Genomic DNA, 18,080 nt, shown 5'->3' with positions numbered 1-18,080 from the left:
TTTTAAGATAAGTTAAGATCACTTTATTAGCCATATACAATTTTTGCATTAGGAATTAATCTTTTTTCGCATACCCCAGCTTGCTCTTCATGAGACACAGACAAGAGAGAGAAGCTTGGGGTCAGAGCGCAAGGTCAGCCATTGTACAGCGCCCCTGGAGCAGTTGGGGTTAAGGGCCTTGCTCAGGGGCCCAACAGAGTAGGATTCCTCTGCCAGCTGCGGGATATGAACCGGCAACCCTCCAGCCACAGAGCCACCACTCCGCCCAGCATATTTTGAGATGGGCCAACACAATTACAATAGTATTTATACTGAAATGTATAGGGTCAGTAGTTTAATCCATATTTTTGTGAATGAATCAAATCCAGTAGTGTAGAGACAAATTCCAGGTTATAACACAATAGGAACTCAAACTTATTACAGTTTAATAAAAATTGATGATAATGTCTCATGGACTGACGTTACACAACATGGAAGACAATCCGTGCACACTGGAAAGCATGTTGCTGTGCATTATCTTTCCTTAAAAAGCGTGATGAAAAATTAGAGTAAACCTCTTTGGTAAGACCCAGCTGGGACCAACTGTTCTCTCCGTAGTTCTGAAAACTCATGTTATGTTATCACTGAATAAAAAGCTTACCATTTTGTGAAGTGATTCAAAGGCAAGAAAAAAAAGTATTATCTTCACTGGATAGGTTGTACAACAAAGTTAATAGTTTACTTCTTTCCAAATCATCAAGTTTGCAAAAGAAATGGTGACGGAGATCCCAAAATGTATCATTGTTCAAGAAATAGAATAACTCCACCAAATTAACACGTTTGCAATTACATAAGCTATCTCACATCACAAGCAACTGTTTTACAAGTAGAAGCTATTATGGATAGGCCTCTGCTCCATCAAAGTATGCAGATGCAAAAGCCACTCCTGACTCAGTTTTTACTGTCAACAGCAAAACCTTTCACTTGAATCCCTGACACATAAAAAGGGACTGAACAATATCTAATAGTTGGTCAGCTGTCTTGCAACTGCAGCGTATACCAAAATGTTTGGTCCAATAAAACTAACTGTACTTCTTCTGTCGTGTGTATGAAATGTACTCAGCCTTTCCAAAAGAACCTTTTCTGAGAATATTACTGAAAACCCAAGCAATGTTTTATGCCTTTTAGGTTTTTTACACATTATCAGAATAATTAGTAGTGCCATTTTGCTTAGATTGAGAGCAAAGATGAACATGTAAAGTGGTCTCTTAAAGGTCTGGGTGCTTTTAGGCTAGGCTGAATGCATTTAGTGGTTTTGCCACTTAGGTTTCATCAGGTTTTTTCTACTTATAATCTTCACTGTGCATTTGCCTGAGTCTTGCATCCTCTTTTGATTCAGACCTCCTGTGCTTTACATTGCATTTATCTCCTAATGGAAATATGAAAGGTTTACTGTGTTGAAGCCCTATTTGCTGTTTTCAACTATTCCCTTTCCTCCACACCATTTACCCCACCTTGACATTTTACAATAATACTCTGACACCTTCTCAAGCTTCACTATTGTACCTCTATTTCAAAATGTATGAATTTTACCAATCTTTTCTTGCATGCTTGTTGGATAAGCACTGATGTGATAAACAAATTCATGTAGTTTCAGCATCCATTGATGCCCTTTGTTGGGTAATGCAGATATTTTTATAGAACAGGGACCTGCCACCTTTACCAAAGACATCCCTGCATGGGAGAAAATAACTGAAGTTGAAGTGCAGCTCACATTAAATTGGAGAAAAATCTGAACTTTCCAGGTACCAAACTGCTCTCTAATTCCAAAGATATTTCCAGGTGCTTTCAGTTCATTCACTTGAAACTGTAGAAATGTAAAGATCAATACAGTTTCTCCCAGAGTTAAGTGGGAATATTAATGAAGAAAATATGTGCTCATCATATTTATATTCCTAAAAAAGTAACCTAAACCTAACAGACAGTAGAAGCACACTTTGATGATTTGAAAAGTATGTTGGCTTCAACAATGTGAATTTCCAGTCCCTAATCTGTTAATTGTAATAGTAATGTGGTACATAACTAATATATCAGAAGTCTTCAGTTTTTGAAGAGTGAAAAGATAAACTGACTTTTTATACCTCTACAATTGCTGCTGAAATGTGCATTGCCTACTAGTGATGGCATATTTTCTCTATACCTGGCTTGTGAATCATTTGACATCAAGCCACAGTAAACTAAGCTCTGGAATTTCCCCCTAATTCCATATACATCTGCTGCATTACAACTGGTTTTGTTTTATGAATATATACAGATGTTTCACTTTTAGAAACCAAAAGGTCTTATAAATAAAAGATCAAATTAGCACATAGATTAAGTGGTTTCCGTACTTTTTTCTGCACCTGTGGAGTAGGATTTAGCTACAGAGAATAATCTCAGATTTCTCCCTTTAGCTATCTAGTGGTGTCTGTGCCAAATGACAGATCCCGTCAGTCAAATTTTAGTACAAGTGCCCAAAGCTGACAATTCTATGCTTTCTTTCTGTCTGTCATGCTCCTCAGTGGCCCAGAGGATCCCGCACTGCCAGTGCAGAGACTTTTACAGAGTCAGTTCTTCTTCCTCTCTGGCTCTTCCTGGGTCTCTGCTTGTGGGCTGGGAAAAGCGTGGTGGTACAAGTGCCTGTGACTGGCCGCAGCATTGTACAGCTTGTATAGAGCCTGCGGACAAAGGAGAGCGCAAGTCAGGCTGAAAAACAGCATGCCAAGCTACAGTCTTAAAAACCAGTCAGACGCTTAAAAAGAAAGTGTTATTTTGAAAATGAAGGTGGGCATATGCTCTTTTTGCTGTTTTTGTTTAGATTCCTTGGTGTGGTTGCAGCTTTTGACCACTTGGTGACTCTGTGCTGGTAGCTATCAGCTTCCCTGAACTGAACAAATTACCAGCCTAATTGGTCTTCAAAATCTTTCTTCACAATCTCATCTTTTAAAACGGGTAATTCAAGGTGACTAATAATAAGACATTTAAGTGATATAACTAAAAGAGAAGTCAAGGAACTTAAAAATGACTAAATAGGAGAAATATAGGTAATCAAACAGGGTCAGAGACTTCTGAGTTAAAGCCGTTTCCACCATAAACCCTGATGTGCGCCCAGGGATCTGAGGTATGAAACGGTGAAAATCTACAGGCGATAGTGATATCAAGATCCCTACTAAGGAACGGGACAAAAATGTGCCACAAACCTCAGCTACTTACCTCGTTAGTGCTTCCCTAAATGAAGGCAGAAAAGAAACAGAAAGAGAGAGCATCTTAAAACAACCATGCAGAGAGCAAGTGTGGCAGCTCGTGAAAAAAGGAACTTGTGCATTCCTGTTACAGAAAGTTGTTAAACTCGTCGCATTTCATATGGCATATTTCCCTGAAGCAACCGGATGAAAGTAAAAAAAAAAAAGAAAGACCAAAAGGAAGAAGGGCTTTACTACCATTTGAAACAGTTCTTCTTTTATGAACTAGTGTGAGTCAGTAACAGTGATGTATTAAATTTTAACAGTCCGCGGTTTCCAGAAAGGAACAAACAGAAGAATGACAAGGTCGCACTCTAGTGGTCTGATGTGGTAACACATTTATTATATCCTGTTGCTCTTCATGTCATAAAACAGCAAACAAAATGTAAAGACCTGCTTGGATTGGAAGGGATAATGCTGTACAACTTTGCTTTTATGTTCATATTTTTTAAACTGAGTCGTATTTCTACATTGTAAGCAGGCCTTAGAAACATTTAGTAAAAATGTGGATCATGTCCTACAGTAGCATGTTTTTTCCCATACAGACAGACATGAAAGCCAGGAGATACTTTAAATTAATCTGATTAGTTCTGTGCTTGCAAAGGAATGCTGAAGGCATTGGTTAATATTGGAATAAATAAGAACTAAAAAATAATGTAAGGCTTTTATTTTGATTAAGGGATAATTGGACTCTCAGAGTTTTATGCCTGAACACATACTGTACTTTACAAACAGGCTTTTTTAATCTATAAAATAACAGAAAATCACTTCACTCATAGAAGTGAAGAAGGCAGGTTTTTAGGATGTGGTGATTGGCAAACTAGAAGTACCCACAGGCTTCTGAATATATTAAACAAGAAACGCACAAAGTGTATTCTGCACACCGGCTGGCTCTATAGACCAGAAATTTTTTTAGACTAGTCTGGGCCATGTAATTGGCCAGCTGTGACCAGGATTCCCTGAGCAGACATCCTCAAAAAGATGAACACTGCTGAAGTTAACTGGGGATTGGAGTTGGATGGGGTTATCCAAGTGCAGTAGTGATCCCTGTGGCTTGTCAGGTGCCTGTGACCTTTCCAGGCTATTGCTAAGAACTGCATTCCCCCCCGATGCTTTCAGAGGTTGGTGCTGTGGGCATGCAAATTGAGAAGGAGATGGTCTGTGTATCTGTGAGCATGTTTGTCTTTATTTCCTCCGTGCTAGGGTCCTAGTAGTGAGGTTGGGTAGATGGAGAACTGGCTATTCCAACAGTGCACTCTGAAAAGAGAGGGGATGGGTGATCTGCAGTACCTGGTCCCAGAGTGCTCCTGCCACCTGGTCGATGACGGCACCCAGCTCCCGGTACTCCCCGGAGTAGCGGATGTAGGCCCACGTGCAGAGGGTGATGAGCGCCAGGCCCAGGATCATGTTGCACAGGCTGGCGATGACGTCGACGCCCACGAAGCCCGTCACGCCCGCCACCACGTACATAACGAAGATGACGACGAAGAGGGTGGCCGGGGTGCGCGCGGCGTGGAAGATGTTCTTGGAGTCGTTGTGCTTGATGTATTGCACGAAGACCTCGTCGATCTCGGCCTCCAGCTGCTGCAGGTAGCGCCGGCTGAACTCCTCGCCCCCCATCTTCTTCACGCCCCGGAACAGGCGCAGCGCCTCCTCCCGCAGGTCCGCGTGCCGCGCCTGCAGCTCGCTGGGGGCCAGGAAGGGCTTGTCGCCCCCACACACCTGGAGGAACAAGCAGCACGCAGGCTCAGAGGACTCCTGCACCTCCTGGGAGGCACAGTATGCGCTGCGCGGTTAGAGGTGTGGCCAGCTCCTTGTCAAGCCATGTTAAACGCCTTTACTGTGCATCTCGGGGGATCACTGCCTTTTGTTGTCCCACATGGGAAATTTCAGCTACAAGACATAACACACTACACAGTACACTTAACAGAAGTAACAGACATACATGTATAGTATGATGAGAAAGAAAAAATAAAGTTAAAATATACAATCAATTGTCCAAATTAAGCAGGATAACAGCTGTGGGGGAAAAGATCGCTTAGTTCTATTAGGCTGGATTCTGGGTAGCCTAAATCAACCACCTGATGGAAGGAGCTCAGCTTGACTGTGCCAGAGGTGCTCGTGCAGGATGTCAGAGGTTAGGGTCTTATGCATGTTTCCACATTCCAAAACCTTATAAAAATAAAAATATGAGTCTTACATGAGGGCCTGCAAAATAGCTAATGGCTTACAGTTTGTGAGAACCTAATGACATTCCTGGCTCTGCTTTTGATCCAAATGGAGGAGGAGAAGAATTCATGTGGCAAGTGCCACTTTGCCTGTAAGAGCCAGAGATCTTGACATGAGACTTAGTTAGCCTTAGCCATGTCATAGAGGAAGCCTTCTTTTCTTCACTCCTGAGGCGGACGTGATCTTTCACTAGCCGTTTCATTTCGTCCATAAGACCTTTAAGTGCTGGTAGGTCAGAAGGTAGTACAGAACATCTTAGGGAGACCACATGAGATGGGATTTTTATGTCCCTATCTTGATATGCCATGTACAAGAAAGAGAGGACCAGGGCACCTGGATTGCTGGTACATTCCTTTTTTGTAATCTCAGTACAGTTATACTTTAAAACTGGTCTGAAGTTTCACACAGAAGAGCAATGCTATCTAATTCTTAGGAATTCCTTTTACAAACCCCTCTCCTTTATTTTATTAAGTGTTAATACAGTGCTTACAGACAGACCTATTACGGAAATAAGAGGAACATAAATACTATGCATACCAAGTAATTCAAGTTTAAATCTTTTTTGGCAAGATTATTATGAGGCAAGTATTGTGCTGGTGTATGGAATTTAATGTCTTGGCTTGAAATCGGCTTGAAGGTTTTTGCCTTAATTTACTTCACTTAATAATGCCCTAGTGGGAGGCACAGTTGAGGGAAAGTATTTTGCTGGCAGCAGCTGTTAGTGTTTGATTTACTGTATGGCGTGGCCAGTACTACGGCAGCAGATACAGGTAGTCGCAGAGTGGACGTGTGAGCAGGAGTGCCCACAGCCGAACAGCCCAGCGTGTGGGGTGTGTTGTTCCCTCACGCTCTCACCTCCTCCATCTTTTTGTTGTACAGGTCCTTGGCTGCTGCTACTGCTGCCAAGTTGTTGGCTTCTGCTGTCGCCTGAAGCAGAAGAGAGAGGAGAGGGAAGGTCACAAGCGCTTAATCCGTCTTAAAAAGGGTGGCGAGAGTAAAAGTTAGAGCCCATGCCATACTATCAGTTATCAGTGCACAAAAGTAAATTTGCCATATACATTTTTGTAGTCTGTAATGTAAAATGGGGGTTCTACTCCCTGCTAAATTTCCCTTTACTCAATTTATCAGTGCTGTAGCACCCTCGGTCTGTTCAAAACCATTCAATATCCACCTGTTTTCTGTGATGGTGAAATTTAAAAGATTACCTGCAGCATAGACTTTGGGTGCGGCAGTTCTTCCCCTTGGTAGATCTTTATGTAAGCCTAAAGCAAATAGAGTACAGGAGAATCAAGCCTTTCAAGCATTTCTTTTTATCATCTTTTCATAAAGTGGTACTAATGGCATGGTACCTTTTAATAGTAAAAGACATGCAGAACAAAGGTGAGGATATGTGTTTCAGGTATTAGGAAATACATAAAGTATATATACAGTATAGGACAAGCAGGCCTAAATAATTGTATATAATATAATTTAATATCTGCATCTAATTGCATATGCAAATATGCACTGAATTTCTGATAAGATTTTTGCTGTGGATTTTCGTGAAGATCCATCCCCGTCTAAACTCAGTAAGCGAATTTTGGTGGAAGTGTGTGGCAGTTATCCTAAATGTTTTCTAAGAAAGAGGTTTTTAACTGTCTGCTTGGTAGCCTGCTTTTTGAAGAATATCTTCTCAATAACGACCCAAAATGTGAACATACAAGTAAATCAGAATCTAAGAATTCTGAATCTAGACAAGGTTTCGATTTATTCTAAAATATCGGGGGGGGGGGAAGCGCAGTCAACAGACCCACCAGTAATGTCAGTGCAGAGATCTCATCTTAAGACTTGATTTTTCCCCCTCAGTACTAAGAATTCCCTGGACAAAGTCAAGACGATTTTACAGGGTTACGAACCCCTGTTTTAATAACCCCTGTGTTAAGGAATCCCATAAAAGTTTCCTTCTTCCTTTCTTTGGAAGAATTCTGGACCTATTTCCAACACGGCCACAAGCTCAGTGGGAAGAGCAGAAGAATGGGATCTCCCCGCAGACAGAAGGACAGAAGAGGGGTGACAGTGGTGTGCTGCTCCTTTGTCGTGCCACTGCTGGGAAAGTGCAGTGGATGAGAATTGAAAGAACACATTCTGCACAGAGCACCCTGCGCCAGACACAGCCCCCGCTGTTCACCTTAAAGTACTCCAGAAGGCCTCGGCAGGTGATGTTGTTGCCATTTATCTCCTTAACATCCAGGTTCTCTGGGCTGAGGAGCCAGGGAACCAGGACCTTTAAGTTATTAATGAATTCCCCATCGATCTCTGAGCACACAGGAAAAGAGGTTATTAGTGCAGACCCTAGTAAGCACCCGAAACACTGCCAGGAGAGTATTTGCATGATTTAAATGAATAATACTTCATAGTAAAATAAATATCCAGGATAAATGTATACATAGCCAATAGGGGGCACTGTAATCTACACACATCATTATAATAATGCCAGTGACTAGAAAGATGATGCAAGAGAAATGTCTGTGGTTGTAATTTAGAGTACTAAATGAATAATATGACTTGCTATCATTAAAATGTGACACTTGCTGTTTTTGCCAATCATAGTCACTCTTATTAAGAATATGAAAAGGGACTGTATTACTGCATCATACAACATACCTGTAATTAAATATTTTAGATTTTATAGGTATGTACATCAAATTACAATAAATAATTATTAGTCACAATAAATATTATTAAATCCCTTACAAAACTCTGTGCTTTGAATTCTTCTGTTTGAGATCATATTTTCAGTGTCATTTCCAGGGTTTAATAGTGCTGTCAGTACCCTTGAGGCCGGAGAGATTCCAGGGTAAGTACCTTTGAGTCTGCCGTCGAAGTGTGGGTTGGTAGCAACTTTGAGGCCGGGATGTGGCAGGAGGAAACAGGAGATGTTGGTGAAGCAGGAGTGGATGTGTTTCCGCACGTTCTGCAGCTCCTCGTGCTGGTTCTCAGAGATCTGTGCGCATAACACAACCGTATCACTCCTCCTCTATTTTAGTCCTTGGGGCATGTAGTAGGAAAATACAAGAGGAGAGTTTGGGCCTGAAAGGCTAGGCCAGGGGTCTCCAGGCCCTGTAATGGAGAACTCCAAGCCAGTGGGTTTTATAGATAACCAATTAATAACTAGTTGCTAAAGACTTGGGAGTAATTTCATTGTGATCATTGCAGCAGCTGATTCATTAAATTTAGTCATGTAATTTGGGGAAATTGCAAAACATGTCCACCGTTGTTGTGGTTTGGTTGTAGAGCTGACCACACGTTCAAACATCTCAAGGTAAAATCTAGGAACAAATTCAGTTTAAAAATATCTAACAAGAGAATACATATACATGTGATCATTTGATTTGATTTGTGATTAAATGCATCAACACTCAATTTTTGTTTTAATTCATGGATGTACAATTAGGTCCTGAATTTGGTTTAATTTATTTTGTCTGAGATATTTTGCCTGTCGAGATGTTGCTCAGATCAGAAACATAAGTAGATACAGGGAGTGAACTATAACACTACAACACCATTGGCTTCTGACCTTAAGCCTCTTCTCCAGGAACTTCATGCCCCCTTCCTGCCCATAAGAAAACTCATAAGGGAAGCTCCAGTCCCGAACCAGGAATATCATTGACTGCAAGAGGGAAACACAGGGGCTTGTCAGTCCCGTTCCACCAGTCCAGGGCCCAAAGTACAAAGGAGCGCAAATATCTTTTATGAACAAGACAAAAACACAGTCTTAATAACAGAACAAAATGTTTTTAAATAGAGTTGCAGGTGGCCTACCTGAAAAGGCTTCAGAAATGTCTCCTCCATGGCTAGTCTGCCATACTCAGTGAAGAGCTTTGAAATAAAATAGTTTTTGAAGTAGTTTAGTTTCTACAGCTCATAGAAATGAGAGCAATGTCAAGTTCTGAGGCATTTTGTACTGTCCTGTAATGATGGATATTAACTGATAATGAAAATGGCGCTGTGATATATACAAATTGTATACGAGTAATGAGACAACCTCGAGTCTGATGAAGGAAACCTTCTAACTCAACACAATCTCTTCCTCTTTTCTGGCATCCTACCCACTCTAAAACGATGTTAACTCCCAGTAATCTTATTATACTAAGCACAGATATAGGGTTTTTACAGAAACAGGCTCCACAGTTGAAATATTATTAGATACATGTAGTAAAACAGAGATTTATGAAAAGAAAAACCATTACATACTTAAAATATATACATAACAAAAGACATTTATACAAACGTTAAGAAAGGTTACAAATGAGAAGAAGCCATCTGGCCCGTCAAGCTTATGTGGTTGTTAGTAGGTAATCGATCCATGGATCTCATTCAGCCTTTTTCTTAAAAGAAGCCAGGATATTGGTTCGAACATGCTTGGGTAATTTGTGCCAGACTCCCACAACCTTTTGTGTAAAAAAGTGTAATCTATTCTCAGTAGTCCTGATGAAGCACTGATGCAGATCAAGTAACTTTCTCATTGCGTGCCTGTCTGCATAATACTCTCCTCCTGGCATTCAGAGAAGAGACATAAAATAGAAGCTAATACCTGTAAGTGCTGCAGATCATCCTCCTGTACGTTCTGAGATATGTTGTACACCTGGGTAACACAAAACAGAGTCACCAATCCACTAATGAGTAGAGCATTAAACAGCATTATAAATGCTTAGTGATCTCTTACCACAAGCCTTATTAAAGCTAATTTAAAAATATAATCCCACAATAATAACTGCATCTAAATTTACATTTAATTTCTAAATTTAAAACAAGATTTCCATTAACCTTTTTAGTACGGAATGATAAAATATGGAAAAATGATACTTTCCCTCTTTTCTTATTCCAGGCTTAATCCAGTACCATCTAGAGAACTCCACAGAATGGCTGCAATTCTGACGGTCATTACAAAGTGCATCTAATATTTTTGCCTGCGTCTCAAAAGAACTAAAAAATGTTAATGATAGATGGGGGTGGTACTGTACCTGCATGGAGCTGATCATGGTACTAAGTGCAAACACAGTAGCAGAGTCCCTCAGTGTTGACTGGCTGTCAAAGGTACCCTGGGTGTCCATCAGGAGTACTGCCACCTACAGGCCAAATTAGAAACCACAAGTAAGGTTCTGTTAAATATATCTGCACTAAGCATCCCCAGATTAAAGGGGAACTGCAACGCTGGTTTCATATTTCGGGGTTAGAAAGAATCAGAATTGATGAGTGCATTTCAAACCATAATGAAAGTAAAATGTACAGAGTAACTTGTAAAACGAGGCAACAAAACTTCTGGTGAGGTGAAGTGACCTTATTTCATTGTAAACCAGCAGGCTTGTGAAGACATCTCTTTTAATCCAATAGAAATATTGCTCTCAGTTGTACTGTTTTGACTTGTTAGCTCTGCATGCAGATCACATTGTGAAATATCTGCTGCACAATCATTACTTATTCGCTAGTACTCTGCATCACATTAGTCAGTACAGTAACTAGTGAGCAGGAAGGGCTGCAATTTGCAAGAGCCCTTGCTTTCGGCAGTGGCAAGACCAAGAGTTTGCGACAACATGGCGATTTACAGGACTATGACAAAGTTCACGATTTTGTGCTTAATTCAAAATGTGTACAATTTTTCTGTACTGTCAATGAATTTATTTTGTTACCGAGATTTAATAACCGGTCTGAGAAATTGGGACTGCAGTTCCCCTTTTAAGCTTGGGTGGTGACGTCTTTTCTCGAATGCAGAAATACCATTCAATACCCGCTAAATGCCAGTTTATAGATGATGGCACTTGGGCATCGTGGCATTTGGGTTCCCACCTTCCTGCCATCTGGCTTGTCCACCAGGAAGACTTCACTCCAGATCTGAATGCCAGTGGTCTCCCGCTCAGACCCCCCTCTCCAAGAGAAGCCAGTCAGAGGCTCGTCCAGTGCTCCTAGCCAGTCCTCTGAGCCCTGCGCAAACAAACAGGCCAGCAGTCACTTCCACTAACAAATATTCTCTCCTTCTTTGTGTAACAGATTAAGAAATGGACCTTGTAGATTGTTGTCCATCATGGCAAGAAACAGCAAGTTCGTGACCGCCCAATTTAGAAGTCAACTCAACTCGCTGGCTGGAGGCTCTTACCTGGTTGTACATGTAGCGCAGCATGAAGTCCATGAGGAAAGACTTGCCTTTGCGAAAGGCGCCCGCCACAGAGATGGCCACCACCTCCCGCTCCCTCACGGCCTCGTTCAGCAGAATCCGGCTCAGGGCTGCTTCGTCGAGCTCGAAGGAGTGGTCGTCTTTCACCACCAGCACCTGCACCGGCTCCGCCCCGCCCACGGGCTCCTCCTCCTCCGAGCTCCAGTCGTAGGCCCCCTTGTCAGAGAAGCCTCCCGCTAGGAAGAGCACAGCGGCATGCAGCTGGGTTAGCCCACAAAGAGTGGGCTCAGACTCACGCCGCACAAACATACGAGCATAGCTTTCAGCACATTTGCGTTAGGAACACCACAGTAACGGAGCCACCAGAAATAAACTGGGTTTGGTGATCAAGGAGGCCATCAAATGAGATGTGATTTAGCTAGCATCCCTTCTGACAAATTGTGATCTAACCTATCTTATTGTGTAAAGAATGATGAAGCACTGTAAGATCCGCAAACATTAGGTCACCAAAGGATATGATGGTGAACTGACTGATATGTCACAACAATATATCATGGTATGTCGCTAGTGGCTGTGTTGCATATTGACATAGAGATTTTTTTGGCTCAGTATGGCATATTCTGAGGGCTTATGGTGCTTGTCAGAGGAAAAAATACTGTTTGCAATGAATTCACAGATCATTCTTTGTATATAGAATGCTACATATGTACGCCAGTATAAAGATGTTTAAACTGAAGACGTACTCCTGAAGAAGGCTCCACAGCCTAAATGTGGTGTTTCGTTTCCTTTCTTTTCTGCATGGAATAAACTTTTACTTGTTCCTTTGCAGCCTACACCTACAGCTGACTCGGCTACATACTTGATCTTATATACTGTATATATCCTGCCCTATCAAAATATGAGACTTTAAGATTCCACAGGATTTAGCCAAACTAGAATATCCAAATTACTGTAGTTCGGTAGCCCAGCATACTGTATGTAATGACCCATGATTCCAAAGTACTATAAAGCAGTAGCAAACTAGCCCTTTTTCTTCTTTCATGCTCTGCCACACAGAAGAAGACTGATGTATGTGACTTCACAAGTGGTATGGTTTTAGTGCACATGGTTGTGTGGTGTATACTCAAAGGCAACATCAGACCTACCTAATGTGTCACATTTCTGCAGCCTCTGAGTTTACAAGCAGTGGTTGGCAGATGCAAATTCTGGCCAGAGTAAATACCGCAATCAAAGGGACAGGTGGAAGATTTCACAACTTTTGAGAAGACCCATGTCTTGATAGACAAATGCCGATACCATGCGTCCACTTCGCTGCTGAAAGTGGACTAATCCACTAATAGGTACATTACAGTATATGGAAAGTTTTGGTAGGGGTACATACATGTACCCCTATTTATCTATGTATTTATGCATTATTGCATTATTCAAAAATATGCAACACTAGGTACAGAGAAGGTGGTGGGGGAGACATATTGCTTGTTCTTATTCACTGTTATCCCTACTTTCACAACTATTTTTGTAACCCTGAACAAATAATGGTTTCCAGTTATGTAATATACTGCAGACATTGGTGTTTAAGTCTCACTTGGGTGTGTACTGTATATACAGTACATATCTATGCTTTCCAACTTTTAGGTTCACATATACAACTCACATGACATGAAGTTTGAATCTAAACTAATCCAGTACGTTAAAAGATACACATTGGAATTAATAAACGTTTACATCTTGCCACATTCATTATTGAATGAGTATGAGGACTGCTCATTTTCCTGGTTTTTATTTGTTCCAAAAATAATACATCCTGATTAGCTTTACCCAGCTCAAGAGACAGTATGGGAAACTGAGAAAATTGTCAGTGCAGCATAGAGGTGGAAATTTATTTTATATATTTTATATATTAATTTATATTAAGAACAAAAAAATAATTTGTGAAGATGTGTGAGACCCACAGTTCCTTATCAGGAATGTAAATACTTTCCCACCAAGGAGTGCTCCCAATCTTTCTACCATCCAATTGAAAGCTACTCCCAGTTTTTGGAAAATGTGTAATTCCTGCCTCATTAGAAGCAGAACCTATGAACTGCAGTATAATTGACAAGCAGTTAAAAATCAATAGATTCCATCACCAGCAGAGTAGCATGTTAAAGCCATTAGTGATAAATGTTTATCGTCTGATTCAGATTGCTAAGTGGGTGGTGCAATAGGTAGGCTTTCCAGGCAATGACTCAGTATAAATGCCCTTACTGCATGTACTTACTGGCCAACACGTAGGCTGCACAGCACAAGCAAATAGGCCAAAGAGATGAACGAGTCATAACAGCAAGGGAATGTGTCTTGAGAAAAATTATTTTGTCAAAAATTCCTTTTTTGGGATGTGGGAAGGCTGTGGTACTAAAAAAATGGGAAAAAATGTAAGAAATCTTTGGCCTGCTGACGAGAACAATGCAGACAAACAGCAAGCTAAAGGCAACCCATGACACTGAAACTGCTCCCAGAAGAAACAGCATAGTGGGCCAAACATCTGGAATGTGGTTTTGAAGCCAGACAGGTAGTAGAAAGGATGAATAACAAACTGGACTATTATTGCAGAATTAAAGATACAGAATAATAATTGATGTGCCAGAATCTTTCTCTTTGTCTGATTAGTTTATCAAACTGACTATACAGTATGTGGTCTTAACACAGAAATCAAATCCCAGCTTGACGTATTCAGCTTTTTAGTATACACTACAATCTACAGTTGATCCAGTCAGGTAGAAGAAAACTATCCCATCAATCTGTCATCTGACCAAAGAACTAGACACATCCCAGTGACAACTGTGTATGGAGCAAGCAGACACTCCAGATGCTAAATCTGATTAAAACCCAGGGGCACAGATTATTACTGGAGTGGAAGTTTGTATGGGCTGACACGGCTCTTGATTGCTTTAATCTGCAAATTAAGTTTGTAAACAGAAAAGCAGACTATTTCAAATTAACTCAAGTTGTGATTTAGAATGCTTTGCCACATGGTGCTTTATATTAACAAGATGTTTTGTCATTGTTGTGGCACATAAGCTACAATAAAGAGAAAAACATAAAACAGAACTGAACTACTGAATTTCTGGGGAAAAACACATTTTTTAAAGTACCGTCTTTACATTAAAATAGTTTAGAGGCAACTGACCAAGCCAAGAGCTAATCAAACTATGGAAACTTGTCAGCTTCCTCACACTGATCCGATTCTGGCACAGAGGCCTCTTCACCATGTTTTATTTCTAGTTATTTAGATTTTTTAGATGTTCTTCACAATTAGATGTGCAGTCATTTCATCAAACAATTGCAGACAGAAAACTCCCATCTGCCATGTATGTAGGAGCAGGTTTCAAAGATGATGTGATAAGATGTCTTGCAAATATTGACGATGATCCCTACAGCCCACTTGTCTTATTTGTTGTGTCTATATTGTGGTAGTCCTAAAAAACAAACCCACTTAATTACATTATTTGGGGTTTGAGGGTATTGATATTATTTAGCTTGCAGACAGAAAATGCATATCTACCCTCCCTGCATTAAAAAGTACTAGATAGTGAAATGAAAGCAAAATGCATGCAGAGCCTGCTCTCAATAATCTTTTACGAATCTGTGCAGAGGAACCAGGCTGCTAATGGATCATGTGTCTGTCAGCAGCTCCGTCTACAGGTGATCTTTAAATAGTCAAGCATACTAGATACCTCAATTTAAGGCCCAAAACACAGTACTATACCAAATGTCAAAACGGCTGCATAATGTTTAATGTTTTATGTATGTATTTTAATACAATTAAACAATTGCTCGATACGTCTCTTGTCATTGATTTTTAATACCAATGTTATTTTCAACTAAGATAAATATTTCTAATTCTGAAACAGACATACGTAAACCCTCTGATGCAAGCTCACAGCATACAAATGTTTAGTGGGATGTTATTGGTGTATTATTGGACTATACGGTTGTAAATTCATTCTATCAGAAGACAAGGCGTGACTTAACAACACTCTGCTCCCAAGCCTGTTTCTCAAACTCCCATTTGTTTCCTGTGCAGCATACAATCGAGCTGGGTTGAATTTCGGATTCTGCCTCACGCTGCTGGCCGTATAGAAAGTATACGATGCATTTTGTGGCTGTTGCACCTTGTAGCACTGCATTTGTGAGCAGAAAAGCAGCCGGGGATAGGCCTACACTACTCTGGGTCCAGGCGAGGCTTATTATTATTACAGGAGCTGACGGTGCAGTGCTGAACAGGGCCAGCAGTGTATCTCAAGCAAGATGAACATGGTACAAGGGTGAATACTGATGATGGGTCTGCACAAAGCAGACAATCTGGAATTGCAGACACCAAGCATCTCCTCCATTATTAATGTGCATGATGCCTCATGCAAAAACACATACAGTACACACGGGCATCACTGGTACTCACCAGAACTGCTCCAGTTCCCACCCCTTGCATTTCAAATGTGTTGTTTTGTCAAAAACACGGATAAATAAGAAAGAAGAGCTCACCCCAGCTGTTCCTTTCCTTACGGTTCCTGGCCATGGTCCTGTAGGTGCTGTTTTCAGCCCTCTGTGTGCCTGTGTTATTTGTGGTGAATGGGAAAAAAAAATCCGTCAGTGTGCATGTAGACGTAGGAGGTTCCCTTCGCGATCTGCTCTGAAGATGCTCTCGGCAGCGGGAGGGTGATGGAGCCTCATTTTCAACTCGCAGCTGCATTAGCAGGGAAGTGTCGGCAGGGGGGGGGGGAGGCGTACGGACACGAAACCTTTCGGCTAACATCGGAGAATCCCGCTGGATAGATTAATTACCTTTGCGATGGAAAACTACCGCTTTCCCTGGGCGTTTTTATCTAGCTTTTAAGCACACACTTAACACTATATTAGTGGTTGATGATTTACCTAATGAAACAGAATAATTTTTGCATCAACAACAACGGTGAAGGTGACCATAGAGGTTTATTTCCTTGACATTTCGGTCATATTTGATTCGGTAAATGACTTTTACCAAGAAGGCCTGGAACATGTATAAGCTTGTATTCTAACACGCGTGTCCAGGTATGTAACCTGCGCCTGTTTTGAAATGTGACTCACAACATAAATCACACTCCGTCACTGGGGTATTTGAAGTCGAAGCAGCATCAAGTTCAGCTGAAACTACAATAAACACACATACTGGATATAAACTATCAATTGTTATTTGTGGACGAGTATTATTATTTTTCTTATTTTTGTAGTATTAACCTGCAGTCTCATACAGGTAACAATCGTTTGTGAAGACGTTTTCTTTACAAAGGTAAAAGACCTGGCTTTCGAGGGAAGAAAAGTGTTTCACTGATTTCACTGGCATTCATTAAATTTCTGATGTGCGCACAAATATGGATAACTTTCCTGACAGACTACGATTTTAACGCACTTTGCCTTTCAAAATGATAGCCGTCAGGATTTACCTACTCGGCGATAAGAGCAGGCCACCTTTGAATGTTAAAGACTTTTTTACAATAGGAATATTTTTTACATATTTGATATCTGTTTTACTATATAGCAAACGTGACTTTAATGTAATTTTGAAAAAATGCGTTGATGAAAATCACAATGATATTAACAACACCTATACCCCCAGACCTAGCTCCCCACTTTAATGTAGGTAATTTTCATGCACGGAGAATTACGTAACAAGTACATTGGAAGCGTTTTAAACTGTAATTTAAAAATGTTTAAAATACAATCTACCAAACGTTTAAGATAGATGTATGATCTTCTTGAATAAACGTCGCTACCCATTACTTCCTTGAGACAGAAACGGTGAATTAACTAAATGCAATTCATCTTACTGAGAGTTCATTTGCTTTGCAAGTATAAAAACTTCATGGTGTATATATCCACGTTCAAGAGAAAAATATAAACTCTGAAGTTTTATACATGGAGTTGTAAACCTAACTACTCCGCATTTTTAAAAATCTGGATTGGTTTGAAGCATATTCACCGGTAGATGGCGGTATGTGCCCATTCCCAATATAATCTGTCGCAATCCATAGCCTGGAGCATCAAATGACGCTCCTTCAACTGGAATGCAGCCTGCTGTTTTAATTGTTTTACTTATGAGACCATTCTGACCCAGGACGGCGAAGAAAACACCTTTTTTATCTGATGGATTGTCTTTTTTTGTTTGTTTTTTTCACTGCCACGTCTCTTTCCACGATCTTCACTTTTTTATGAGGTCTCCAGCAGCAGTTTTCGGCGGCGCTGGAAGCATCGGGAAATAGAGGAAGAACATATTTCAGAAAATTTCAGTGTTTTTGTTGTTGTCCTTGTTGTTTTCGAATTACGCGGGGCGCGAAACGATCGCCGGCTGCCTGCTTGTTTTGGTGGCTGTCGCTGAGGGGTCAGACATCAGGCTGGCCGTGTTGTCATCGGGAGGAAGTGAC

At 40.8% G+C, this 18,080-nt stretch overlaps 1 protein-coding gene across 4 annotated transcripts; it reads right to left on the bottom strand.

Annotated features, from left to right (window-relative positions):
- Positions 1-403: 403 nt before the first annotated feature.
- atl1 (atlastin GTPase 1) lies at positions 404-18,032 on the bottom strand. Of its 4 annotated transcripts, XM_088924530.1 has the most exons (15): positions 17,791-17,928; positions 16,165-16,233; positions 11,623-11,876; positions 11,316-11,450; positions 10,493-10,597; positions 10,063-10,113; positions 9,291-9,347; positions 9,046-9,138; positions 8,334-8,472; positions 7,657-7,784; positions 6,695-6,751; positions 6,345-6,416; positions 4,551-4,982; positions 3,232-3,246; positions 404-2,696 (listed from the first exon to the last, which is right to left on the bottom strand). In XM_088924530.1, exons 2-15 carry the CDS (start codon positions 16,196-16,198, stop codon positions 2,586-2,588), a joined length of 1,683 nt encoding a protein of 560 aa, XP_088780656.1. In that variant the 5' UTR covers positions 16,199-16,233; positions 17,791-17,928; the 3' UTR covers positions 404-2,585. The 4 variants fall into 4 exon arrangements, with proteins under 4 accessions (XP_088780656.1, XP_088780657.1, XP_088780654.1 ...); XM_088924531.1 differs by lacking the exon at positions 3,232-3,246 and having other exon boundaries at positions 17,791-18,032; XM_088924528.1 differs by lacking the exon at positions 17,791-17,928 and having other exon boundaries at positions 16,165-16,378.
- Positions 18,033-18,080: the final 48 nt, after the last annotated feature.

The sequence above is a fragment of the Atractosteus spatula genome, chromosome 9, assembly GCF_055471065.1.
Source record: "Atractosteus spatula isolate fAtrSpa1 chromosome 9, fAtrSpa1.hap1, whole genome shotgun sequence".
Lineage (NCBI taxonomy): Eukaryota > Metazoa > Chordata > Actinopteri > Semionotiformes > Lepisosteidae > Atractosteus > Atractosteus spatula.
This window is presented reverse-complemented; position numbering and strand designations above follow the sequence as displayed.